The sequence below is a fragment of the Bos mutus genome, chromosome 22 (genome assembly GCF_027580195.1).
Source record: "Bos mutus isolate GX-2022 chromosome 22, NWIPB_WYAK_1.1, whole genome shotgun sequence".
Lineage (NCBI taxonomy): Eukaryota > Metazoa > Chordata > Mammalia > Artiodactyla > Bovidae > Bos > Bos mutus.
The window spans coordinates 57314983-57342954 of NC_091638.1; the positions used below are offsets into that span (position 1 = coordinate 57314983).

The following is a 27972-nucleotide window of genomic DNA, read 5'->3' on the forward strand; positions in this document are numbered from 1 at the left end:
GGATGCCAAGCCCTGACAGACCGCTCCGCTGAGGACGCTGTGGTTCCTAGGTGGGGAGACAGCTCCGTGCGAGGAGGCTGCAGGGGGGAATCCCACCGGCGTGAGAGTTGCGCACCAGGTGACTTTTGCAAGCTCTTCCAGTCCAGAGCACGCACCGATCCTTGGATGCAGAGGGTGCACCTGGATCGTGAGATCATGGTCCGGTCCACGTGGGACCAGACACTCCAGGTCTCAAGGGAGAGACACGTCCTCCCCAGCTCTCTCATCTGGCCCAGAGTCCAGCCTCGGGGGCCCCAGGCTGCTCAGGCTGCTCAGGCTCCGGGGACGTGACACAAGCCCCAGTCACCGAGACTTCAGGTACAGAGCCTTGGCATTATCTTTTTTTTTTTTTCTTCTTTCAATTTCAGGTCTTTTGTTTATGTTAGAATAAAGTTGATACTGTATGTTGTGTTTCTTTTGAGTGTTTAGCATCCTGTTTCTATTACACATTTATATAGAAGTATTCTTTGTTATTTTTTTTTAAACTGTTGGTTTTTAGATTATTTTGAGTAGTGTTCCCTTGTTGATTAGGTCCTCCTTGAGTATTTATATGTATTAGAATTGATATATTACTCCTGTATTCCTAATATATCTCTCCACTTAGCTTTTTGCTTCGTTAAGCATCAGTTTATTGTCTGATTCCTGGAATAGGTTTCCACTTTGTAAATGGCTATGTTTGTATTAGTTTGTTGATGCCATCTCATGAAATCATAGGCTACTTTTGCTCTCTGCCTGACGCCCTTCACCAGTATGATCAACTCTAGGTCCATCCATGCTGTTGCAAAAGGCAGTTTTTCATTCATTGTTTTTTTTTCTTGTCTGAGTCATAGTTCATTATATATACGTACTACATCTTGACACATCCGTCTCTCTCTGGACACTCCTGTTGATCCCACTTATTGGCTCTCATATCATAAATTATGATGCAGTGAATGTTGTTTGTATGTTTCCTTTCGAATGTCAGGTTTTTTTTTTTTTTTTTTGCATTTATGTCCAGGAGTTTGATCACCGGCTCAACTTTTTGTGGTATTTTGTAAAAATACATATTTATTTATTTACTTGTTTGGCTGCCCTTGGTCTTAGTTCCAGTACCCAGGATCTTTATTTACAGAATGCAGACTCTTAGTTGCTTAGTTGTGGCGTGTGGCATCTATTTCCCTGACCAGGGATCAATCGAACCTGGACCTCCTGCATTGGGAGCATGGAGTCTTAGCTTTGGACTCTCAGGAAGTGTCCCTCATTGAAATTTTTTTTTTTTTTTTGAAGGGGAACGTTCCTACCATTCTAAGTCTTATCCATTCATATTCCCAAAAAGAGTGAAGGAGAGTTCATTTTTTCCTTGCCCCCCAACATTTATTACCATTGTGACATCTTTTTCACTCTTCTCTTTCACTTTCATCAAGAGGCTTTTTAGTTCCTCTTCACTTTCTGCGATAAGGGTGGTGTCATCTGCATATCTGAGGTTATTGATATTTCTCCCAGCAATCTTGATTCCAGCTTGTGCTTCTTCCAGCCCAGCATTTCTCATGATGTGCTCTGCATATAAGTTAAATAAGCAAGGTGACAATATACAGCCTTGCTGCTGCTGCTAAGTTGCTTCAGTTGTGTCCAACTCTGTGAGACCCTATAGACGGCAGCCCACCAGGCTGTTCTTGTTCTCAAGGCAAGAACACTGGAGTGGGTTGCCATTTCCTTCTCCAATGCATGAAAGTGAAAAGAGAAAGTGAAGTCACTCAGTCGTGTCTGACTCTGTCCATCACCAACTCCCAGAGTTCACCCAAATCCATGTCCATTGAGTCTGTGATGCCATCCAACCATCTCACCCTCTGTCGTCCCCTTCTCCTCCTGCCCTCAATCTTTCCCAGCATCAAGGTCTTTTCAAATGAGTCAGCTCTTCACATCAGGTGGCCGAAGTATTGGAGTTTCAGCTTCAACATCAGTCCTTCCAATGAACACTCAGGACTGATCTCCTTTAGGATGGACTGGTTGGATCTCCTTGCAGTCCAGCCACTAAGGCTACCCTACCACTAGGATATTGGAGACCAGTTGACTTTTCGAAGCTCTTGCATCTTCCATGTCCACCGTCACTTGGGTGCAGTAGGTCTGGTTGTGCTGCTGCAGTGCCTGCCTAGGTCAGGAGAGTTTGGTCTCCATCAGCATGGACGAGGTATTAGAGGCCCAAACGGGGCTCATTTGCCAGACTATCCTGTCTTACCTCCCTCGGCCCCACTGCAGTACAGCCTTGGGATTCAAGTCTCCTCAGATTTAGGGATGTCAAAGCAGTCAGGGTCACCAAGGCCCGTGGTGAATATAATGAGCACCCCCCCTTTTTTGGGTCACTGTTTTTTTTTTAATCCATTCATCCATTCCTGGATACTCTAGGTTGCTTCCATATCTTGCCTCTTGTAAGAGATGCTGCAGCAGGTAAGTGGATGCAGATGCCTTTTTCAGTTAGTCTTTTCTTCAGATAAAACCTAGAAGCAGAATTAGTGAACCCCATTGCAGCTCTATTTTTAATTTTTTGAGGCACTCCATACTGTATGCAGGTCAGGAAGCAACAGTTAGAACTGGACATGGAACAACAGACTAGTTCCAAATAGGAAAAGGAGTACGTCAAGGCTGTATATTGTCACCCTGCTTATTTAACTTATATGCAGAGTACGTCATGAGAAATGCTGGGCTGGAGGAAGCACAAGCTGGAATCAAGATTGCCGGGAGAAATATCAATAAACTCCGATATGCAGATGACACCACCCTTATGGCAGAAAGTGAAGAGGAACTAAAAAGCCTCTTGATGAAAGTGAAAGTGGAGAGTGAAAAAGTTGGCTTAAAGCTCAACATTCAGAAAACGAAGATCATGCATCTGGCCCCATCACTTCATGGGAAATAGACGGGGAAACAGTGGAAACAGTGTCAGACTTTATTTTTTGGGGCTCCAAAATCATTGCAGATGGTGACTGCAGCCGGGAAATTAAAAGACACTTACTCCTTGGAAGGAAAGTTATGACCAACCTAGATAGCATATTGAAAAGCAGAGACATTACTTTGTCAACAAAGGTCCGTCTAGTCAAGTCTATGGTTTTTCCAGTGGTCATGTGTGGATGTGAGAGTTGGACTGTGAAGAAATCTGAGCACCGAAGAATTGATGCTTTTGAACTGTGGTGTTGGAGAAGACTCTTGGGAGTCCCTTGGACTGCAAGGAGATCCAACCAGTCCATTCTAAAGGAGATCAGTCCTGTGTGTTCTTTGGAAAGACTGATGCTGAAGCTGAAACACCAGTACTTTGGCCACCTCATGTGAAGAGTTGACTCATTGGAAAAGACTCTGATGTTGGGAGGGATTGAGGGCAGGAGGAGAAGGGGACAACAGAGGATGAGATGGCTGGATGGCGTCACTGACTCAATGGACATGAGTTTGAGTGAACTCCGGGAGTTGGTAATGGACAGGGAGGCCTGGCGTGCTGCGATCCATGGGGTTGCAAAGAGTCGGACACGACTGAGGGACTGAACTGAAGTGAACTGATGCTATTTTCCACAATGGCTGCATCACTTTACAGTCGCAGTTCCCATCTTCACCAGCACGTTTCTTGGTGATACAGCCACTCAGCTACCAGGTGATGTCTCATCGCCATCTTGTTTTGCATTTGAAGATTCACAGATTTTCCTGAGCACCCTGTACATGCTTGGGTTGGATCCTCTGTCTTATTTCAGGCTTAAGCCCATGCAGTAATATTCTAGACGGTTCCACATACTGCAAGTTTCTCAAATAGCCTTTTCTCTCTAGTTCTCAGGACCTTTATGTACTAGGTATATGTGCTCAGTTGCATGTGACTCTTTGGGACCCCACGGACTCTAGCCCACCAGGTTCCTCTGTCCGTATGATTTCCCAGGCAAGAATACTGGAGTGGGTTGCCATTTCTTCCTCCGGGGGATCTTCGCAACCCAGGGATCGAACCCACATCTCCTGCATTGCCTGGCGGATTCTTTACCACTGAATCACCTGGGAAGCCCCAGAACTTTTATTGTTTCTAATTAATTTATTAATAGAACTGCAGTTGTTGGTCTGGAGGACGCATTAAAGACCCCTGGATGCCTCATATACTACGCACCTTGGCCAAGGTCTAAAGGGCTACAAGGTTCGGTTTTCCAATCTGTGCAATGGAGTGGAAAGCAAGGGATGGGGTTTAACTTCACCTCTCCCCACCTCCCCACCCGCCACCGCGCCCCGACTCTCAGCCCCTGAACTTCCAGTAGTTATGTAAGGATGTGAGAGTTGGTCCGTAAAGAAGGCCTTTTCCAATTGTGATCTTGGAGGAGACTCTTCAGAGTCCCTTGGACTGCAAGGAGATCTAACCAGTCAATCCTAATCGAAATCAACCCTGAATATTCATTGGAAGGACTGATGCTGAAGTTGAACTTTCAATACTCTGGCCACCTGATGCTAAGAGCTGACTCACTGGAAAAGACCCTGGGGCTGGGAAAGATTGAAGCGGGGAGGAGAAGGGGATGACAGAAGATGAGCGGGTTGGATGGCATCGCCACTCGATGGACATGAGTTTGAGCAAACTCCGAGACAGAGAGAGAGAAAGAAGACAGGGTAGCCTGGCGTGCTGCAGTCCATGGGGTCACAAGGCGTCAGACACGACCTAGCAGTTGAACAACAACCCCAACTTCCGGGGTTGGGAAAAACGTATAATCAAGGAACGTCACCCGGCCACTCGGAGAAGGCAATGGCAACCCACTCCAGTGTTCTTGCCTGGACAATCCCAGGGACGGCGGAGCCTGGTGGGCTGCCGTCTATGGGGTCGCACAGAGTCGGACACGACTGAAGGGAAAAAACAAAACAAACCCGACCACTCGTTCCGGCGCCTGCGCAGAAGCCGCAGCTGCGCCTTTCCTGGGGAATTTTTTTCCGGCCTCTCGATGACTCGGCGCTCCTACGTGTTTTCTCCCCCGGTCTTTTGGTTTCGGTGCCGCCGCAGGCGTGCCTGCCGAGCGCCGAGGTGTTGATGGAGATGGCGGCCGCGCCCGAGTGAAGGCTTGTGGAGGCCCGGAGCCCGCGTCTGACGACTGGACAGGCCTGAGCGCCCGGGGGAGGCCCGAGCAGGGTACAGAGAAGGCCAGGCGACTCTCCGGGTTGGGGCGCCACCCCGCTTCGGCAAGCAGACGGGCGGTTGGTGGCGGTGGCCGGGTGGCCCTGTGTTGTGGTGGGTGTGACTTGCGTGGTGGGCGCCGGGCCTCTCCTGCCGCGCGTCCCGCCCGAATGTCCGCGGTGCTTTTACTCCGGCCGTGGCTGCGCGGGGACGCGTTAGCGGTGTTGGGTTCTGCGGCGGAGGGCTGCGTGGTCCCAGGCTGCGGCGAGCGGCCGGCGGCGCTCGCGCTGGACGAGGAGTTGCAGGAACCGTGGGCCTTATTTGGATTTCGGACAGGATTTCGGGTATGAGAGTCTCGCTTGTGTTGTGGACCTGGGGCGCAGCTAGGTGGTTTGTAGTGGGTGTTTGGTTACGTGATCTTAAGAGTTCGTTCATTCATTCATTCCCTCCCGGAGCGTTATTGGGATCATCGGAGGTTGGTGCCGGGCACTGACCTGCGGGTGTGGTGGTAGGAACATGGACGTGGCCTCTGCCCTCACACAGCTCACAGGCTGTGGGTTTTCGTCGCTTTGTGTACCTGTGATTACAAATTGAGGTTAGTGCTGTGAGGAGAGGTGCCAGGGACAGAACACCCTGAGCAGTGCTTTTTCGAGGACGTGAGGGTGCCTTGAGATTTCGGGAGTGTGTGTTGGATTTGCGGCTGGTTGGGTGAGTGGGAAGAGAGGAGGCTCGGGTGATCCTCTGGCTAGGAACTGCTTGTTCTTTCAGCGGCTGTCTGTGGAAGGGGCTGAGCTGTGATTGTATGTAATCATCGGGCTTTTTCACTGGAGGAAGAAAACAGGAACCTCGTGTTTCATTTGTTTATTTCCTGGGTCACCGACCCCGCTTGGCTTTGATGACTGGGCAGTCCCTCCTCAGTGGCCTGTAAGCGGGTCCATCGGCAGCTCAAAGCTGAGGTTCACACGTTCCTGCTCACTCTCCACCCTCGTTTGTGGCCTCAGATTCTTGAGAAGCTTTTCTGGCTTTGGTGGAATGGTTTTGCCTACGTTTTTCCCTGTGGCTGGGAGTCTTTTCAGGTTGACATTGAAAGTGACTGTGTCCAGCCTGGATAAAACTGAAAATGTAACTTATTAAACTCTGAATTGTTTAAGCACTGGGTTCTTTTATTTTTGAGGCAGGGAGAATGTTAGGTTTGCTGGTTTATGAAGTCTAGTAAGTTTATGAACAAGTACCGTACAAAATAAGACACAAAATATATTTTTCTTTTTTTTGATAAATATTTGTGTTATTTTCAGTTTGAGGCGATCAAAGTAGATTTTTCTTTCTGATCACTCAAGTTTCTAATGCTGCTCCTTAGACTGAAGTTGACATTTTTGTTTGGTTTGTAGGATAGATGCCATCCCTTTAACATCAGTGCATTTCTGATACAGATGCAAAAACTCCATATATGTAGTTGAATAAATGGTCAAGGGAAAGAGAGTCAAGTAAAAACTTCTGCTTGTTGAGAACTACTTCAGACATGGCATGCACATTATGAAGTTGGAATAAATGTTAGAGAATTGACCCTTTTGATGTTGTATTTTCCTTTCTTATCTTCAGGAGTCTGTGCTTCCCCCTTCATTGAGTTGTTGTCCAGTGATGGTCTCAGCTTACAAAGTTTTAGGTTTCCGTCTAAGGATTTGGGAAAGCAGTTTGTATTCTCAGGCTTGCACTGGAAAACATTAAGTACCCATCTTGAATTGTGAAAAGAACAAGGAAAGTTCTCAGTTGCTGCTAATTTGCCTGAATTTGTTCCCCCCTCCCTTTTCTTTTTTCCTTTCGCAGGACTTCTGCTCCAGAGAGGACACCTCATCTGGGACCATGATGCCACTTCCCCATCGTCTGGGTGCTGCTTGATCCCTTGTCTAAGCTAATGCTGTGGGATCCCTTGTCTCTTGTGGAGGAATCCAGCTGACTCTTGGCATGAGGCCCCTGCGTTTTGGGGGTTGAGAGAGACACCCCATGGCGTCTCTGGATGACCCAGGAGAAGTGAGAGAGGGCTTCCTTTGCCCTTTGTGCCTGAAGGACCTGCAGTCTTTCTATCAGCTGCAGTCACATTATGAGGAAGAGCACTCCGGGGAAGACCGTGATGTCAAAGGGCAAATTAAAAGTAAGAGGCTAGGATTTCCTGCTTATCCTGTTCTGTCATTTGGAGCTTTAACTCATGGGATGGTTTTTATCAGCTCCCATGGATGCCACTGTGGACTAAAAAAAGATGTACAAGTTGAGAGTTGTGAGTTAAGTTTTATTTGGGGCAAAATGAGGACTGCAGCTCTGGAGGCAGCATCTCAGATAGCTCTGAGAGACTGCTCCAAAGCAGAAGTGGGGGAGAGTCAATATATAAGGTTTTGGTGAAGGGGGAGTTCAATACCATGAAGCACTCAATTTACAACAGGTTTTTTGTTAGTCATGAGGGTCTGATGTCACCATGAAGGGATTTAGTGCTTCTCTAGATATGAGGAGATCCAAGGATTGAGATCATAAAATCTGTTCCTAAAAACACCCAACTATCTAAAGAGCTGTCCCACCAGATTCTCTGGAGCGCAGAGCACCTCCCTCCACCCTGAACTCCCTCAGGGGTTGCTGAAGGTCAGCAGCTAGAGCAGCGTGGGGTTCAGTCTCCAGAGGCAGGTGGCACACGCTTTGTTGTTCAGTTGTTGGCAGTGCTCTTGGTAAGTGCCAGTTTGTAGTTGACACCACCATCACACGATAACTAAGAGTAAGTTAATAATAACAATAGAGAACATGTTTCTAGTGTTTTCCATGTTCAGTTCAGTTCAGTCGCTCAGTCGTGTCCGACTCTTTGTGACCCCGTGAACTGTAGGCCTACCAGGCTCCCCCATCCATGGGATTTTCCAGGCAAGGGTACTGGAGTGGGGTGCCATTTCCAGGTTTTTTAGCAGGCAGTATTAAAAACACTCTCCTGCATCAATTTCATTGAATTCTCACCATAACTGTATTGTCAATGAGCCCCATCTTTCTGATGAGGATTCCAGACACACACATGAAACGCCGAGATAATGCCTACACAGTGAGGCTTCACATATAATGTGAAGCTGCACAGTGAGGTGGAGCCTGGCTCTGAACCCAGTAAGTGTAATTACTGTTCTCTGCTGTCTCTTCTAGCCTATTTGAATTATCCAACTGCCAGTGCCAGAGGGTTTTGGGGTGGAATTCCTTTCCTTTGCTATGTAAGCGGAGGCACATTGTACACCCGTTTACCTGTCACAGATTCAGGCTTTCCTGCCATCCTTAATTCCTTCACTGCACCTTGCTCTCTGCAGCGCAGGAAAAGGAAGGTATGGTTGAAATGTAAGGAGGAAAACCCACAGAGGTGAAACTTGATGTCTTCCAAGTTTCCAAACTTGGTGAGCTTCCAAGGACCCTCAGGTCCTAAAGGGTTGTAAAAAGAATTTTTGAAGGTAATTTTTGCTGTTCAGAGTATTCATTTCCTAGACTTCAGACTCTAACCCCTAAGTACGATGCTGGTGCTCTGGAACGCTCTTTCCTAGTGATTCAGTTAAGTGCTGGCCACACTTCTGAAGGCAATGAAATTAAAAAGGTCTGATGCCGTATTCACAACTTTGTCGGGTGGGAGAGAAAGGAGTGATCCATGTATTCCTAAGTGGATTTTGGCCTCCGCACATGTGAGTCACACGCCCCCTGTAATCAAAATAATCTCACTCCCTGTCTCACTTTTCAGTTCAGAAAAAAAGTTGTTGAAAGCATTACTACTTATAACCTCTGACAAAAAATATGACAGCTGAACATTTCAGAATTCTGAGGGCTACAGTGGACGAGGTGGCTTCTGGCTGCAGAGTCTGGAGCAGCCTCTTAGGAGGCTCTTAGGAGATGAAAGAGAAGAAAGAACAAGAGAGAAATGTGTGTTCTTTCACATACTCTCCCAACAACCCTGCAGGAAGGTGGTTGATCTCATTTTACAGAGAAACAGCAAGACTCTGAGATGTACAGTGACTTCTCCAAGGTCACGCAGGGATTGACAGAACTAGGCCTTGGCCCCGTGTCTTCCATGCTCTGCCCGTGGCATCACAGCGGAGGTGAGGCCCTGTATTCCGATCACAGCAAACACTGCAGCTGGAAAACTAGCAAACAAATGAACTGCTTGTCTAAGTGGCCTTGGGACAACTGAGGGGCTCCGTGGTTTTCCGTGAACACCCAGTCATGGTGTCAGCTGGACTGGGTCGTATACTGGGATTCTGCTAAGGCTTTGGCACTAGTGGCTAGAGAGGTTAGAGAGTGGTGTCTTCACATTGCTGGGACGACTGCGCTTCTATTAGGGAAAATGTGTAAGATTATTGAAAGAATAGATACAGGACCTTTTGTTTCCGTCTGAAAGGAAGTGAGGGTTGATCATGAATCCTGGCTAGAGAGAGACTGGAAGTTATCAAATTTAGTTCCTCTTTTCTGTCAGTGTTTCTCTCTGCTTTTGTGTTTCTGCCTCCTTTGAGAGACAGTGGATTTCTTGTCAGCTTTGGCTGTGAAGGGAAGATGGGCAAAATGAATCAGACACCTAGATTTTAGGCCCCTCTCCTTTCATCTGGCTCATAATCACAAAACATTTGCAAGAAGTCAAGACTTGGGCTTTCTTCTCAACTAATGGAAAAGAGAAACGTGGTACTGAGCTGAAATGCTGTGGGCTGATCAGATACTGGAAACTACATCTCCACGTGGAGTTCCTTGCTCCTTCCTCCTGCTTCCTTTACTTGACTTGTGGGTGCTTGGAAAACCTGGGACTGGAAAGAACTCTCAAAGATGATGCCAGCTAAGGGGCCAGGCTGCGAGCACGAAAGCCTGCTTTTATTAGGGAGGGCGTTTCTCATTTTCCGTTTAGCATTGGTCACAATGGAAGGCTACAAGAGGAACCTTCTTTGGTTGACTTAAGCTTTGGTTCTAACTCCAACATAGCCTCTTAAAAGTAGCCTCACCATCCCTTCAAGGGCAGGTTTTGGGCTGTTTTCTCTCCTAACTCCCAATATCTGGCATCAGAGGGACACTGTGTCTACAGCCCATGGTCCTCCTGGTGCCTTCACTAAGCTTACTTTATTTATTTTTAAAATTATTTTATTTATTTATTTTTGATCTTTTGGGGGGACTGTTTTCTTTCCTTCTTGTTTTTAATTTTTATTGCAGTACAGTTGCTTTACAATGTTGTGTTAGTTTCTGCTGTACAGCAAAGTGAATCAGCTATACGTAGGCAAACATCCCCCTCTTTTTGAATTTTCTTCCTGGTTAGGTCACCACAGAGCATTGAGTAGAGTTCTCTGTGCTACACAGTGGGTTCTAGGCTTCCTTTGTAGCTGCCTTCTGCCCCAAAGCCATACAAAACCTTTCAGGAAGGGTTCATTGCCTGGTCCATCTTGAATTGAGGACATGTGCCTTGTCTGAAATGCATTTTGTTTTTTTTTTACCAGAGCCTTTTCAGGACACAAGGGCTGTCAGTTGAATTATCTTTCCTGATTCTCTCTGTTCCTCTTAATCAGCCTCTTATTTGGGAAACTTAAAATCTGGGAGCCACTCTGGTGTTCATACAGATTCTGATTCCATTTGTCTTGCTGGAATCTGGGAGGCAAGACCCAAGGCTAGGGAGTGACTTGGCGGGGAGACGATGCTCTCTGTAGTGTCCTCATGCCCCTGCTGGCTAGCCCTCCCTCTACCTTTCAAACTCTGGACTGGGCGTTTTTGTCCTCATAGGAGCACATGGTTCCTTGTATGTCCTTCCTTGGCCTCCAACTATTAACTGTCCTTGAAGTTCTTGAATTTTATCTGAAGTCTGTTTTGCAGCCCTAAGATTGTAGACTAGACTTAACCATAACAGTACTGCTGAAATCACCATCTGCAGCTTTCTTACGGGACCCGAGACCCAGGGGTTCCTTTCTGTACTACACGTCCAGCATGTACAGATCTTTCATAGTATTTGTCCAGGTCTTTGAATCCAAGAGTCTTTACCTCAGAACCAATTTTCTGGTAGGGTTTGCTTATGTTCCTCAGCCTGCCATTGAGTCTCCCCTTAACTTCATAATTGATTTAAATCAATTATTTTTTTTAAACGAGAAGATCCCTATAATGATACGGGCTGGAGGATGGGATTGGGACAGTGGTCCTAGAAGTTTGCCTCCTTCCCTCCTACTGCTTCTGTCCTTGGAGAATGAAAGAACCCTGGTACAGGAGAATTCATGAAATGCACTGGGAGCCTGTTGATGGGGGAAATCTGAGTGCTCTTCCTGTAGCACCTCAACACTCCACTGGTATTCTTCATGGATTCATATGGCGTTTGTTCCATTTTTTAAGGTCTTGTCCAGAAGGCTAGGAAAGCAAAGAACAGGCTGTTGAAACGGGAAGGAGATGATCGAGCTGAATCAGGCACCCAAGGATACGAGTCTTTCAGCTATGGAGGGGTCGATCCTTACATGTGGGAACCCCAGGAGCTTGGTAAGAAATGCTTTTCATTCATTCATTCATTATTGAGCGTCTGTATGTTTTCAGAGTTGGCTGAAGAGACACCAGTAAACCTGCATGGTTGTAAGCGTCCCATGACCTTTGTGTCCTAGTGGGAGGAGATACAGAGAAGGTAATGGCACCCCACTCCAGTACTCTTGCCTGGAAAATCCCATGGATGGAGGAGCCTGGAAGGCTGCAGTCCATGGGGTCGCTGAGGGTCGGACACGACTGAGCGACTTCACTTTCACTTTTCACTTTCATGCATTGGAGAAGGAAATGGCAACCCACTCCAGTGTTCTTGCCTGGAGAATCCCAGGGACAGCGGAGCCCGGTGGGCTGCCGTCTCTGGGGTCGCACAGAGTCGGACACGACTGAAGCGACTCAGCAGCAGCAGCAGCAGCAGCAGGGGTGAGATAACCAACAAGGATGAGCTGGGCATTCAAACACAAAGCATTGCGGCGTTAGGCACCGAGTTAAATCTTTACATGTGGACTCTCATTTAATTGTTGCTGAACTCCATGGGGACCTGCCCAGGGTCAGACAGCTGGGGCGCTGCAGAACTGAAATAGGAGTCCGAGTCTCTGGACATCAGTCCGGACACAGTCCACTGTCTCTTCTCATATAGATGCTACCTGCCTACTGAAAACCACCGGTTCATGCAGCTTAATTTTCTGAAGTGTGTAATTATGGTATCATCTACTTGCTTTCCGAGTTATCATCTTTTGAGGGTAATGGAAGTAATCTAAAATTGTTTTGGTGATGGTTGCACAAGCCTGTCAGTAAACTAGAACCCACTGATTTTGTATGCTGTAAATGGTGAATTGTATGTATTTGAATGATAACTCAGTGAAGCTTTTACCAAAAAGATCATGCCACATGGAGCTGAACTAATCTTCCATGTCCTTTAACTGTTGAACGTTAGTGATCATTAATACTGTCTATCCATGTGATGGATAAATAATGATTTTTTTTTGGTAGTACTTTGTTATACTTTGTTTGCTTTTTGGCTGAGCCACGTGCCATGTGGGATCTTAATTCCCTGACCAGGGATTGAAGCCACAACCCCTGCATTGGATGTGGTGTCTTAACCACCAATTGCTAGGGGAGTCATGTACTACTTTACTATACTTTGATACTCATTATCTTGTTCACCTTTCATAAAAGCCATGTGAGGTGGAAAGGATAGTGATGCCCATTCCATTTAAAGTTAAATAAGATTTAAAAGTCAAAGTCAGTTCCACGACCACACACCAGTCAAATTTTAAGAGCTCAGTCTCCATGTGTGGCCAGTGGCTAACATATTACAGAGTGGCAACGTTTTACTTTCATCATGGCAGGAGAAAACAGAAATAAGACTATATGCATATACTTATTTGTTACATATGAAACACAATTAAAAACATGAAGGAGACATTTTAAGTGTATGACCTCTTATGAGTTTTTTGATAACTTATTTCATGATTGCCAGTGTTAAATTTTTCAAGGTGATGTTCCAGTTAACTTCCCTGATTTAACAACTGAAGGAAGGCACAAATTGCAAAAGGTCAAGAGAATGGCAGATTTTCAGAGTTAATGCTTATTAACACTCCTAAAAATTTGAAACTAAATTTTAATTAGATGTTAACATTATGGCTAGGAAGAAGAGAATAATAGATGGTTAAGAATCTAGTATAAAGATCTAGGTACAGTAAAGTACCTACATGAACAAGCCGTCTTTGGGAGGAAGAAATGAATTGAGTGCTGGGAGGGGTTGGGGTCAGGGCCGGCTTTCAGAAGCGGTGAGAGATTGAGCAGGAGCTCTTCCAGATGCTCTGAGACAAAAGGCTACTTGGTTCCATCTGTATGAGGATTGTCCTAGGTCTTGGCTGCTGGACTGAGGATGCTATCGGTTGAACTAGCCCCACAAAGGCGTCTCCTAGCATTTGTATGTTGGGGGCTGTTTAGAGAAGGCTTGTGTTCATTCTGATGAAAAAGCCATATTGTACCAACTGTGAAAAGTATAGAAAAGTTTAAGATTAAAAAAAAGGCCCATAATGTTATTTCCTTCTTCTTTAACAAAAGTTCACATGCCGGGCAGTGTTCTAAGGGTTTTATAAATTTAACTTCTTTAATCTGGATAACAGCACTGTGCGGTAGCTATTCCTGTTTTCCCCATTTTATAGCTGAGTACTCCATGTTACAGAGATGTTAAGGAACTTGTCCAAGGTCACACAGTGTGTGGCAGAATTGAGCACAGGCTGGTTCCAGAGCCCAGGCTCTGTCCTTGAGGTCTTTCTTAATGTACTTTGCGGCCCCAAGGTGACCATAGTTATCATTTTAGCAAACTTCCTTCCGTTTGCTTTTCTAGTTTTTAAATTTTTATTAAGACTCTAAAATCCTAGATTTTGGGCTTGCTTTTGAAATTCAGGGTAGGGAGGCTCCCTCAGGGAAATGACAATTCATTTATGTTGACTCCTCCCTTCCTTCTAGGTGCTATGCGAAGCCATCTTTCTGACTTCAAAAAACACCGAGCTGCCAGAATTGACCACTATGTCGTTGAAGTCAATAAATTAATAATCAGGTTAGAGAAGGTAAATTTTTTTGTTTTAAAACACGTTTTTTTTCTGCAAGTATAAATTCTTTGAAGGGAAATTTACATTTCTGCAGCGTGTGTGTCACCTTAAATCTATCGTGTGTGTCTGACGCTGGCAGGAAAACACCCCACGTACAGTGGTGCTGAGGATGTGGTGCACGGTTCTAGCCTGGGCTGGTTTTACTGAGGGTAGCAGCCCGAGTCGATGACTGGCCACATACCTAGCTTCCCTTTTCCTTCCTGTGAAGCCCACTTGACTGCCTGGCAGCCCTTCTGCCTTCAGATCCTGTCCTTATTTGGGGGGTCCCAGGCACCGTCACGCGAAGGGGTAGAGTGGGTGATACCTTGTGATGGCAGCAGGCTGGGAGCCAGACGCGGGAGGAGTGCCCACCAGGACCAGCATATGGGGTGGGAACCTCTTGTCCTGTGGTTGGTTTAAGAGTGAGTCTTGAGTACCATGACTGCTCTCTTTTACATCAGCCCTGGAAACGCCCGATGCATATCCGCTGGGCTGTGAGATAGGCCCGCACGGCAGCACTACGGGTTCAGCTCTCTGCGTGCACGTCGTGGGGCAGGAATCTTGTGTCCGCTTTCATTGTCCAGGAGGGCTGTGGAGAATCGGGGGTCCCCCCTTGCTCGCGGTAGCCACCCTACCGTGTCCTTGCCTGCCCCTGGCTATTGCTTCCCTGGGCAGCCGGCATTCAGACTGGAAAGGGTCATGGGAAGGCGAGTGCCTTCTGGATGCAAAGCTAATAGTCTGTCCCCGTGAAGTTGTTTGTGACATCGTGGGGTTGGAGATGACATAAGACTTGAGTACTGCCCGTGTGCTCCTTCCCACTCGATGCCTCCGCCTGTAGACAGTGTATCCACCACCAGATTCATTCCTTTTGACCTTTTTTTCTCCTTGTCAGCTGACTGCGTTTGACAGAACAAATACTGAGTCTGCGAAGATCCGAGGTAACTCTAGAACTTTGCTCACATTCCTTCTGTTCTTTATCGTTCATCCTGACCCGATCTCTTTTTTTAAGACGGCCTCCCTTTGTGTGTGATTGGTTTTTGTCTTGTTCTTCCCACAGCAATAGAAAAGTCCGTGGTGCCTTGGGTCAACGACCAGGATGTCCCTTTCTGTCCGGACTGTGGGAATAAGTTCAGCATCCGTAACCGCCGCCACCACTGCCGCCTCTGCGGGTCTATCATGTGCAAGAAGTGCATGGAGCTTATCAGCCTTCCCTTGGCAAGTAGGTGACGTGGAGGTGGCCTGGACCCTGACCTCCATCGAGACCAGCCCCCACTGGGGGGCTGGGGGGGCTTTGTGTTTCAGTGTATGGCCCATGGGACCTTCATTCTTTTACTATTGATCCCTTAGGCCCACTGCAGCCTCAGCCCTGCGCCAGGCCCACGGGGGCAATGGTCTGTGCTAGAGGTGACCAGCGTTTCCCATGAGAGACCAGATAGTGAGCACTTCAGGCTTTGTGGCTCACATCCTGTCTCTGTGACATTTCCTCTTTATTACACAGCCTTTTTGAAGTGTGCAAACCATAGGTAGCTTGAGGGCCACATACAAAACCAGCGGACTTGGCTCACTGTTGGTTGTTTGCCCACGTGTGGTCTGTCAGCATCGTCCATTCCTCCAGGGCAGGAGGAACCCAGTGGCCCAGGACTTTGACTCTCAGCTGGTGAAAAGTTGCTGGGGATGCTCTCAAGGCATTCTGGCTGACTCTGGGATGTGGGGGGTTTTGCAACCCTGCAGAGTTGCGCTGACTCTGCACATGTTGTTGGGTGCAGGGCGTCTGGGTAACGTGGGATGGGGCAGATGTTTCCTGGGTGGGGCTCTGGTGTCCAGTGGGCATGTGTCACCTTGGTAAGTTCCCTCTCTCCCTGAGACAACTCCCTTTCTCAGCTGAGCTATGGTTTGGGGACACTCTTCACCTTCCTTCTCTTGGGCTGATTGATATTTACTGGGCAGCTGCTGTGTGGTAGCCCTATTGGAACAAACCCATAGGGATGCAGCGATGAATGAGACAGTTTGTGCCCTCGGAATCACAACTGCTTGGGCAGCTCTGGGCTGTGCATAGAGCTGTCATCACATGGAACAAGTGGGAAGTGCCCCAGGAGGAGCGACGTGGTGGGAACTGATAGGTGGGCAAATGGTTTTTGCCTCAAGGAATTGGGGAAGGCTTCCTGGAGGATGTGCCATTTGAGCTGAGCTTTGGCAGGGGTAACAGTTGGGCTTTGGGCGTGGGGAAATGCTGCGGGGGACGGTCCCAGGGAGAGCCTGGGTGTGTCCGGGCAGCTGGAGCAGGGCAGGAGGCGGTAAGGCCAGATTGGGATGAGCCTCAGAGCTTCAAGGACAGATTGTCCTTGGCTCCTGGCTCTCTCCTGGAGGCACTGGGCATCCAGCCTACCACAGAGCCTGAGTCCCGACAGGCAGAGGTGTGGGTGCCTCTTGCCCGGGGCAGCATCAGCTCCCCACCTGTGGAGTTCACTACTGCCCACCTGTGTTCTTTACAGACAAGCTCACCAGTGCCAGCAAGGACTCCCTGAGTGCTCACACCAGCCCCAGCCAGTCACCCAACAGCGTCCACGGCTCCCGCCGGGGCAGCATCAGCAGCGTGAGCAGCGTGAGCTCCGTCCTGGACGAGAAGGATGACGACCGGATCCGCTGCTGCACACACTGCAAGGACACGCTGCTCAAGAGGGAGCAGCAGATCGACGAGAAGGAGCGCACGCCCGACATCGTGAGGCTCTACGAGGTGACTCCTGGACCGGCTTGAGTCCCATTCGAGAGGCCGGGCTGTTCGTCATGTGCACGCCCGCAGATTTTGAAGAATGCTTTGGGAAATCGTTCCTTTCAGTTATTTTTAGTTTCTGCCAGTGGGCACTAGCTAGGGCCCTGAGTGAGTCGCAGAGTCACTGGGTGTGTTGCAACAAACTTGCTTCCTTGCCCTTCCCTGCCCGCCTGAGAGTTGGAGGTTGGTGCTTTCGGTGGCCCAGGGGCAAGAGAAGGAAGGCTGGTTGCCATGTGGTGGTGTGGACAGGTTCTGTGGGTCAGAGTGGGAGCAGGAGCTGGTGGTGAATTGTGGACCAGAAGGGTCCTGGGAGGAAGGCTGGTTGCCATGTGGTGGTGTGGACAGGTTCTGTGGGTCAGAGTGGGAGCAGGAGCTGGTGGTGAATTGTGGACCAGAAGGGTCCTGGGAGGAAGGCTGGTTGCCATGTGGTGGTGTGGACAGGTTCTGTGGGTCAGAGTGGGAGCAGGAGCTGGTGGTGAATTGCGGACCAGAAGGGTCCTGGACACTCACTTGGGAGTTTGAGAAACTTCCCTGAGGCATAGAGCTTCCTCTTTTGAGTCCCTTCAGATGCCTCAGCTCTGGTTACCACCGGCGACCCTGCAGTGCCTTGAGTAGCTGCTACGTTACAGGAGCAGAGTGTGGCCAGAGCCTGCGGTTTAGAGTCAGACTGGGGGTGAGCTTGACTCTGCCTCCTAACCCGGATGAGGCCCGTAGGCTGAGAAGGATGAGCCAGGAGGGTGTTGGGCAAGGAGGTGATAGGAAACGGGGAGGCGCGGAAGGAAGCAGTTGGTGCAAAGCCGGATGGGGAGGAGGGAGTTTTTGTCTGGTCGTCACTGAATGGTCACTGTTAGCAGTTGTGCAGGTCCCAGAGGCTGTGTTTCCGGAACCACCATGAGAATAGTCAGACTGCTAGAAATGGTGTCAGTGAAGCCTTGCTGAGCTGCAGACGTAGCCGTTGTCCATTGTTACACGGAGCTCACGATCTGATAATTTCTATAAGCAGCCGCCGAGCTTTTGGTTTCCTTCTTTTTTGAAGTGAGCCCTGGCAATGCCTTGCATGGTGCCCGGCATCACCTGGCAGGTAAAGGCCATAGCAACTGATCTCTTTTGCTACCTTGGCGAGCTCACGTGACATGTGTCCTGGAGGGCCTTGCTCCTCTTAAAAACATCTGGCCAAAGTTCACCCTTCTTTCCTTCCTACAAGATTTCCTTGTAGAGTAGGTCTGTAAATCAGGAAAATGGTAACAATGAACAGAACAAAACTAAAAGCCACTCTCTGCATTTTTTTTTAATTTGGAAAACTGCACATTTTATATACATCTCCACTGATTCCACACAACCTTTGTGTTGCCTTTTCTGTATCTTGAGACACAACCTACTTCTTCTCTTTTGTTCTTAGAAATTACGGCTTTGCATGGAGAAAGTTGACCAAAAAGCTCCAGAATACATCAAGATGGCAGCATCGTTAAAGTAAGCTCTTCCTCTCTGTTTTACTGACTCAGTGGTGACTGTTTTCTGGCATTTTGGTCACTTCTTCAGTAGCTGAATATGTAGGGCCTGCCCCCTTTCCCCTCAGTCCTCACAGCTAGACGCCGCAGCCCTGCCAGCAGACGGTGGAAGCGCAGGGAGCCCTGTTTCTTGAGCCCTCTCAGCCCCACTGTCCCGACTACCCCCGTGTATCTGCGCCTCCTGGGTCCCGGTCCCCCTCTCTCCACTTCTTGCCCGAGACCACTGGCTCTGAAGGAGAGCAGGGAAAGGACACAGTCCCTTCTCTGCCTGCAGTTCACTCAGCAGTCACTTCACTCAGTGGATCACACTGCCCTCCTGTGAGCAGCTGCAAAGAAGCGTAAACCTCCCTGGAATGGAGAGTCCTTGACTGGGAGCGTCTGCTGCCTGCTCCATTCCTCCCTGGAACTCACTGGACTCAACGCGCCCTCCTCCCACCCCTGCCCACGGGTTTAAAATTAGAGTGGGCCTACCTTCTACCTGGACGCCAGCAGCGTCAGCTGGTGTTCCGGGCAGTGCGCTGGCGTCCAGCCCTTTCCTCAGGACGTTGTCACCCGAGGGCCTCCTCTCCCAGAGTCCTGTGGGGTTTTTGCTTTGTGCCTTCGACACCACTGTGGGTCCGTGGGCTCTCCTCTAGCCAGAGGGGAGCTACCGTTGCTGAGAACGTCTCCAGGTGTGTTAACTCTTCCTCCCAAGACCAGTTCTGCAGAGCTTCAGTACGTGCGTCTCAGTCTGTCACTCAGTCATTCAGTGGGTGTTTATCAAGCACGCGTTGGGTGCCAAGCACTCTTCTGAGCGCTGGGGCTGTAGCAGTGCACAGCGAAGACAGCGCCATTATCACGGGAGTGCAGACCGTGACAAGCGAACAAGTAACACACAAGATAACGAAGCCGGGCCTGACGGCTGCCCCGAGGATAACACAGTGGGTTGATGTGACTGAGACCAGGGCAGCGATTCCAGATTTAGGCCAGCCCTGTTATCTTCCACATGACTTGGTGATATCGAGACAAAGTACAAGTCCTCTTGGTTCTGGTCTGATGTTCTTTTTGCAAACTGTGCTGTTAGAGATGATGAAACAACTTTGCTGAGTCTGTAGATTACAGAACACACCAGGGTTTTTCCAGCCTGGATTGCCCGATAGAGGGAAACCAGGTTAGCCTGGCAGGGCTTTTATTTAACTTAACTTGCTGCTGCCTCAGGAAGGGAGCTGAGTGGCCATAGCTGAGGCTGGATTAATAGCTGGGAGATCACGTGAAATGCTTCTGTTCTCAGGAAACCTTAAGCTCGTCCCATGTGTTAGTTACTGGGGGTATAAAAATGAAAAACCATCATCACTGCACTTGGAATTCAGCACTCTGGTGGGAGTGTGTGTGCGCGCTTAGTTGCTAAGTGATGTCTGACTCTTTTCCACCCCATGGACTGTGATTTCCCAGGCAAGAATACTGGAGTGGGTTGCCATTTCCTTCTCCAGGGGATCCTCTTGCTCCAGGGATCGAATCTAGGTCTCCTGCATGGCAGGCAGATTCTTTACCACTGAGCCACCAGGGAAGCTGCCTGGTGGGAGTGGCAGCCTCGTAAATGAAATTCTGAGACCACATGATAACCACGTTGTTCCTCTGAGACTGATAAGCCCCCACTGGCCTTTTCTGATGTCCCCTCCTCTGCTCTCTGGGTGGTCTTTGAGGAAAGAAAAGTGCCTTCTCCTCTGGTGTGGGGTAAGCAACTCATCCCTCTTCCTAGATGCACAGAAGTCGTTCCGGGAAAGTGTTAGGCTGAAGCAGGGTCAGTCCTGCTTATTTTGACAACGAGCTTAGGAGCTGGCCGTCATAGGCCTCGGCACTGGTTTTCCCACGGCATCAGCAAATTAAAAGCGACTTCTGGTTAATTAACACTCACATTTTGAAAAGGAACGAGCATTGCATTATATGAAAGTGACAGTGAAAGTCGCTCAGTCGTGTCTGATTCTTTGCGACCCACGGACTATACTGTCCATGGAATGCGCCAGGCCAGAATACTGGAGTGGGTAGCCTTTCCCTTTGCCAGGGGATCTTCCCAACCCAGGGATTGAACCCAGGTCTTCCGCATTGCAGGTGGATTCTTTACCAGCAGAGCCACATGGCGGGGGAGTCTAAAATGACTTGAAGAGAATTAACTATCCCTCTCTCTGTGAGGCCTTAAACCTGTAGAGTCCTTTTACACCACACTCTCCATTCAGTGCCGTGAAACCTAGATCAAACATCTGCATTATTTCTCCCTAGTGCTGGAGAGACAACCTACAGTCTGGAACATGCTGGTGACCTTCGAGTGGAAGTGCAGAAAGTGTATGAGCTAATAGACGCGTTAAGGTAAGGTCTGTTAGGTGATGTTCCTACCTGTTGGCTTAAGTGGAGGATGTGCTGGGTTTACCGGGTGGTGGGCGGCCAGCAGACCTAGCTTACCTGGTCCTGGTGATCGGGGGTGTGTGTGAGGAGGAGGCTGAGGGGGCTGCCAGCTCCGGCCCTCAGTGCGTCTCGGTAACTTGCTTGAGGAGTTTACCGTTCATGATTGTTAAAGGAACAGGAGCCGGTTGGCGTCAGCTGTGTGTCGGTCACGGGCTGCTTCCACTCAGGGTGGCTCTTGTGTTCTGCCACAGTTACCCTGTGACGTAGAGATTAACACCCCCATTTCATAGGTGCAAGAGTGCACCCCAGCTAGCGAAAGTGCTGGAACCAGGATGGAGTCCAGACTCTTTCTTCAGTTTGACCACTGCTTTTTTTTTTTGGCTGCACTGTGTGGCTTGTGGGATTTTATTTCCCCAACCAGGGACCAGAACCAGGCGTGCGGCAGTGAAAGTGGCCGAGTCTTACTGAACCACCAGGGACTTCCCAGCTACTGTTTTTAACTGTGGATTGGCTGTTGGGGTTAGCTCAGCCCTTTGCGGTATAGGAAGTACTGTGATTCAGAAAACAGAGATGCGGAACCCTTGTCCATCCGGACATGCAAGACAGAGGTTGCAGGATCAGATGCAAAGTGAAAATGCAGGTCCTTGATCCCAGTTCAGAATTGTAAGGGACTTCCCTGGTGGTCCCGTGGTTAGGAATCCGCCTTCCGATGTGGGTTCAATCCCTGATCGAGGAACTGAGATTCCACACACCACGGGGCAGCCAAGCCCGGGTACTGCAACTACTGAGCCCTCGCCCCACAACTGAAGAGAAGTCTGTGTGTCGCACCCGAGAGCCTGCAGCAGCAACCAGGACCTGATGCAGCCAAATACAGAAATAAATACAAAAAGGAGGCTTGTGAGGCAGTGACAGCAGAATGCTAAACTAAGCACAGGGCTCCCCTGCTGTACCGGTCATGGCCCTCGGTGGCTGGGTGTTTGTCGTTCGCCCTGTGCTTGTTTGGGGCCTCAGGTACAGCCAGCAGGTAAGAAACGGGCTTCACTTGCAAGGACGTTTCAGGGGAGCCTGGAGCCCATTTCTCGTCATACCTTGCCGGCATGCAAGCCTGGCGACTGGGGACTCTTCACCCGTGTTTCTGAGGCTGGCCATGCCTCTTACAGCGACGTGTTTGTTCTCATGCAGTAAGAAGATCTTAACCTTAGACATGAAGCAGGACCCGCCGCCACATCCGAACACGCTGCGGCTGCAGAGGATGATCAGATACTCGGCCACACTGTTTGTGCAGGTAAAGCTGCCACTCTCCACCACTCAGAGGGTGGACGGGGCCCATGGCTTGCTTGTTCTCTGTTCGTACACTTACTGCTCTTTAGGGTTACACGTGTGTCAGCCACATCTAGAGAAAAATCTGCATGTCAAAAGAAAGTGACATAGACCCTGCTCTGGGTGTGCTCACCACCCTTTATGTAACTGTTCCCCTGTCCCTGGGCATCTGATGGGCTCCCATTTCTCCGCTGCTGTGAGGAGTGCCTGGTGGACCTGCTTGCACAGAGCATTTTCTCCTTGGGATAAGCTCCTGGGGGCTCTCCCTGGGCTCTTGGTCTGGAGGAGACAGGTGATTGTTCAAGGGCTCACTCCACCTGGGAGGCTGCATCTGAGTCGTCTCGACCTCAGAAAGCCCTTGTGAGAGTCACAGTCGCCTGTGCGGCTCCTGACGGAGATGTACATGTGCTGTTGGGTTAGTTACCTGACACCATCCTGCAGAGCGAGGCCCCTCCTGCTTCTGATGGATGACTGTATTCCATAGTCGTCGGTGGGTGCCTGCTGCGGCCCAGGCAGTTTTAGGTGCTGGGTGTCCTGATAGACCTTCCCGTTCTCATAGAGCTTATATTATAGAGAGGGGATGGATGAGAAAGAACCGAATATATGGTTTAAGAGGGTGGAAAGTGCTGGGGAGAAATGGAAGGAGGGCATGGGGGTGGGGCTCAGACGGTAGCTTACAGATGTGGTAATGGACAGGGAGGGCAGGAAAAGGCCTCACTGAGACAGCAAGTAACCGGGATGTCTGGTGTTGATCATCTAATGAAAAGGCTGGCCCTCCATAAGGAAGCTGGCACGGACCTGATTTCAGGGTTAGGTCCTTCCCTGCTCTGCTTGTTAGGGTGACTGTCTGAGACCGATGTGACGTAGCTTCAGCGGGCTCTCACTAGGGAACTTCAGATTCATTTTTTTCCCCCCTGAAAAGGGTTTAAGTGTAAAATTGTCCGTGACCCCCTACAGGAAAAGTTGCTTGGTCTGATGTCACTGCCAACCAAAGAGCAGTTTGAGGAACTGAAACAGAAAAGGAAGCAGGAGATGGAGCAGAAGAGGATCCTGGAGAGGCAGGTGAGCGAGGCAGGGGACGCTGGCACCCGGCTTCTTCCACGCGGCTCCATGAGCACAGAGGCCTCCACAGGCTCCCAGGAGGTCCCATGAGGTTGTCGTTAAGTCAGAACCTCTCACTCGCTCTGGTTTGTGTTTTCCTTCTGTTCTGGCCTCTTGCATTTTAGAAATCAAAGTAACTGTTTTTCTCCCCCAGATCCTATTTTTCTTTCAGAGGTTCTGCTGATTTTCTCTTGTCTAGAATACCATGGAGACTGGCAGTCCTCCCCGCGGTACAGGCTGCAGATGACCCAGACACCAGGGAGTTCTTAGAACACTTTGGGACATGCAGTATTAAGCAGAGAATAATATGTGTGTTTAAGATTGTGTGAGAGTCCAGTGTAGATGAGTGGTAATAGACCTCAGAGGTTTAAGGTAAGTGTTTAGCCAGTGAATGTGAGATGGAGGAACGCTTACCTCTTAACTTACTGTTGTTATTTTAATTTTGAAAAATCATGGCTTGATTTTAGCAGCTGGATATCATAGTCCTGAGGTGGGGAATTGGGGTCTCACTGGAATGGGCATGGCGTGGCCGCAGTGGTGGCCGGCAGTGTGGCTGTTGGCCTGGTGACCGTGTTTCTTTTTGGCTTTGGTGTCTTCCCAGGCTGCCCTGGAATCCCAGCGGAGGCTTGAGGAGAGGCGGAGTGACCTGGCGTCCCGCGCGACTAATGGGGAGGTGGCGCCCCCTCGCAGGGGTCCTGCCCCGCTGAGAAAGGCTGAGGGCTGGCTCCCGCTGTCGGAAGGCCAGAGGCAGAGCGAGGACCCGGACCCCCTCCTGCAGCAGATCCACAACATCACGTCCTTTATCCGGCAGGCCAAGGCCGCGGGCCGGACGGATGAAGTGCGCACGCTGCAGGAGAACCTGCGCCAGCTGCAGGACGAGTACGACCAGCAGCAGACCGAGAAGGCCATCGCGCTGTCCCGCAGGCAGGCCGAGGAGGAGGACCTGCAGCGGGAACAGCTGCAGGTGCTGCGGGAGCGGGAGCGGGAGCGCGAGCAGGGCCAGGCGGCCTCTCTGCACACGCGGACTCGGTCCCTGGACTTCCGGGAGATCAGGCCTTTTCAGCTGGAGCCGAGCAGGGAGCCACGCACGCACCTCGCTCACGCTTTGGATCTGGGCTCTTCCCCAGCTCGGAGCGGCACTGCCACCAAGACCTCTCCACCCAGCTCGGCTCCCGAGCCCTTCCGAGGGTGGTCTGGGCCCCCAGCCCTGGGCCAGGAGTTCCTGCCCCAAAGCACCGCGTCGCCTCGCAGTGAGGCGCCCTCCCTGAATCCCTTCGATGAGGAAGAAGACCTCGCCAGCCCCTCAGCTGAGGACACGGCCAACCCTCCTGCTCCAGAGCCTTCCCTTGGCCCTCCAGCCTGTGTGCTCAGAGAGTACAACCCTTTTGAGGAAGAGGATGAAGAGGATGCTGTGGCGGGGAATCCCTTCACTAAGCCAGACGGCCCCGCCCCCAACCCCTTCGAGGAGGAAGATGAGCACCCGCCGCGGACACCCGCATCCCCCCCTGTCCCTGGCAACCCCTTCGAGGAGGCCCCCTGCACCAACCCCTTTGAGGAGGAGAGCGACGGTGGGCAGGAGGGCGCCGAGCCCATCGAGGAGGAGCTGCTGCTCCAGCAGATCGACAACATCAAGGCGTACATCTTCGACGCCAAGCAGTGCGGCCGCCTGGACGAGGTGGAGGTGCTGACCGAGAACTTGAGGGAGCTGAGGCGCACCCTGGCCAGACAGAAGGGGGGCACCGACTGACCTGGCCGGGCGGCGGGCTGGGGGCGGAGCATGGAGGGGGAAGGTGGAGTTTAAGGTGCCTGCAAGGTTAGGGTGGAGGAATTGGCTATTTGGTGCTGTACACTTGGGAGCTTTTCCTGTGACAGCTGAATAATAAAATGGGAACGACAACAGGGAGAACCAGCATGCATTTGCTGCTCTTCCTGAATTTTTTTTAATAATTGGGTTTTCCCTGTAGAAGGGACGTGAAATCTTCACTGCCGAGGTGTCACAAGTGCGGTTCTGTTGGGCCGTGGGCAGAAATGGCTTCCGTGTACACCTTGTGCCCGCATTCGCTCCTGCCCGGTGTCGGTCAGTTTGCAGTGTTAGAGGGCAGCCTTTTATAGGGCCCTTCCTTTAGCCAAGACACACAGCATAGAGCTCTTTACATCTTACTCGGTTTTGGCGGAAGTCTGTCCCATTAGACTATATTCTTTTGCCTGGGACTTCCACTGCCCTCCTGGGCATGTCCTGTGTGATGGCCGGGGACGGTCTCGCTGTGGAGGCAACAGTGTAGACCCAGAAAAGCCCCTCTTTAGAGGGGTGATGGGGGTGAGGTTTCCTCACGGTCTCTTGCCCTCTTCCTTTCAGTTCTTTTTTCTCTCTTTCAGGAAGTTAATCTCCCAGTGCAGGGTTATCACTGTGAGTCTGTTCATGAGCTTTTTAGAGAACAGCAGTTTTTAACTTTTTGGCTGATAGAAGTAGTATACTTTGGGAGCAGAGTCTCTGTCCAAGTGTTGCTCTGTGGAATTGAATGACCACTGGGACAATTTTCTGTACCCGGAGAAAGCGTCCTCTAGAGCTTTGGCACAGTTACTCTGATCTGGGCTTTTTCAAAGGGCCCAGGCTATAGCTTAGGAGATGGTGGTCAGGAAGCCCTCATAAAACCTTGTCAGAAGAGCTGAAGTCCCCTGAGTCAGAAGGTCAATGACAATAACTTCCAAGGCTCGTCAATGAGCCTTTTTGTCTTGCAGGTCATCTTGTGCTGACCGTGGGCACTGGTGAGATACTCTCTCACCTACGTTTAGTAGTAGTAAGAAATTAAATGGGGAATTCCCTGGCAGTCCAGTGGTTAAGACTCCGAGCTTTCATTGCTGAGGGCATGGGTTTAATCCCTGGTCAGGGAACTAAGATCCTGCAAGGGGTGTGGTGTGGCCAAAAAAAATAAATAAAAGTAAAATGTTTGCAGGAGGCACAACCCAGGATCATTCTGGTAGAACCGCAGTACTTGAACTCTTCACCAGTTAAGGGCAAAAAGGGAAATTGTGAATTTCGCTTTGGTGCTTAGGTTTACAGGAACATGACTCTTAACTGACATCTGACATCAGATACCCAAGTGTGCTCAGCTCTGGGTAGAGTTGCTGCAGTTACGCTGGTTAAATAATGAACAATAACTCACCACTAGTCACTTTATACCCATAACTAACTCTGGCTCTTATGGTCCCTGGTTACTGGTGTAAGGGCTGAAATTTATTTTGTCTCATTCTGGGAAGACCCCTGTTGATCTTGGGAATGTCTGAAAAGATACTGTGGTGTAACAGTAATCTGAATTTGTGTTGACACTATTCACATTTCTTTAGCCCCTGCTGGCTCTTTGGGCTGAATGAAGAGGTCCTGTACAGAACCTTCCCGAATGAAGAAGCCTGGCAGTGGGGAGTGGGTGGGCGGAGCGTGTGTGGAGGACCTCTTGAGTTTGGGTCCTGTTCATAAAGCAGTGTGAGTGGGTTACTAAGGTCAGCCAGTTACCAGCCTTGCTGATTGTCATGGTTTTGGGAAGCTGGCAGTCAGGCATCTTAGATGCTGCCTGTTACAGATGTCCTTACCCCCTCAAGGTCAGTGCTCTTCATGCTGTTACTCTTGAGGGACTTAGGATGACTGCACGCTTCTCGCTGCTCGGTCTGTCCTTTCTCTCTGACCGAGAAGAAGGAAGCTCTCTGCACCAAAAAGCAGGTAGTTCCGGAGCCAAGTGCTGCTTGCCCTCATAGTTATTTTTCTAATGAGAATATATCTCTTTTAGTTAGCTGGTGGTTTCAGTTAAGACTAGTTTAGCAAACATACCCTTTCCCTGAAATCAGCTGCAGGTAGCAATCTGTTAGTAACTTAAGAGCACTGAGAACCAGACCTATAAGAAACATGTTTTTAAATTTAAAAAAGAATCACTGAATATACTAAACCAAACTAAAACCCTCTGATGTGATTGAATTCCTCCATGGCTACATTCTCCTGTAATCACAGACATGACTGGAGTCAGAATTCTCTATCCCTCTGTTGTACCATTTCCCAGAATTCATAGACCCAAAGATGGGCACAATGTTGGATTTACAGGGATGGGGGAGCACCATGGAAAAAGTGGCCTATGAATTGCAACCACAACCACAACCACAACTTCAAGTTCTTCCCTCATGTCAGTGCTTCACTCGTCCTACATCCCTTCAGTGCAGACAGCTCCATCCATCGCATCAGAAAATGAGCAAGTCCTTGATCCATCATTGCCAGATGTCCCTAGACACAGATCATGTGTGGAAGAGACTCTGGGGATTCGGGCATCAAATGAAGCTTTTCCCTTTTATGCCTTGATTATATTTTCCCTTGTCTAATACACTAAGGACACTTACTCATTATACTCGCTGCTCAATGTGTCTCTTTTGTTCAGATACTAAAATGTACCTGAGTCACCAAGAGCCATGTGGGAGGCTGGACGTTGGCATAGATGGGTGATGGGACTCAAGGTGAGAGGCTGGTCTCTAATAGGTCACAGGCTGTGGTAGTAGATTGTGCTGGTCACCCGACATCGACAGTTGGAGGGTCATTGATTTGCATGTACTACTCTGGGGCCTTGTATTGGAACCTTTTTAAAAAAATAAAATAACAAGATATTCACGGTTGAGGGTGTGTGTGTGTTTGTGCAC

At 49.5% G+C, this 27972-nt stretch overlaps 1 protein-coding gene across 6 annotated transcripts; it reads left to right on the forward strand.

Annotated features, from left to right (window-relative positions):
• Window positions 1-204: 204 nt before the first annotated feature.
• RBSN (rabenosyn, RAB effector) lies at window positions 205-27948 on the forward strand. 6 transcript variants are annotated; one of them, XM_070359970.1, is made up of 13 exons: window positions 205-357; window positions 6956-7280; window positions 9115-9228; window positions 11480-11620; window positions 14099-14199; window positions 15113-15158; window positions 15278-15439; window positions 16713-16954; window positions 18390-18460; window positions 20755-20841; window positions 22060-22162; window positions 23155-23259; window positions 23900-27948. In XM_070359970.1, the coding sequence occupies exons 2-13, from the start codon at window positions 7133-7135 to the stop codon at window positions 25043-25045; spliced, it is 2466 nt and encodes an 821-aa protein (XP_070216071.1). In that variant the 5' UTR covers window positions 205-357; window positions 6956-7132; the 3' UTR covers window positions 25046-27948. The 6 variants fall into 6 exon arrangements, with proteins under 6 accessions (XP_070216071.1, XP_070216068.1, XP_070216069.1 ...); XM_070359967.1 differs by lacking the exon at window positions 205-357 and adding an exon at window positions 4788-5245; XM_070359968.1 differs by lacking the exon at window positions 205-357 and adding an exon at window positions 4788-5196.
• Window positions 27949-27972: the final 24 nt, after the last annotated feature.

Bases quoted from the DNA above. Each gene is read 5' to 3' on its own strand.
- RBSN (XM_070359970.1), top strand. From the start codon at position 7,133: ATGGCGTCTCTGGATGACCCAGGAGAAGTGAGAGAGGGCTTCCTTTGC. The intron at 11,621-14,098 runs GTAAGAAATGCT...CCTTCCTTCTAG, and splicing joins GTGGGAACCCCAGGAGCTTG to GTGCTATGCGAAGCCATCTT. The intron at 16,955-18,389 runs GTGACTCCTGGA...TTTTGTTCTTAG, and splicing joins ACATCGTGAGGCTCTACGAG to AAATTACGGCTTTGCATGGA.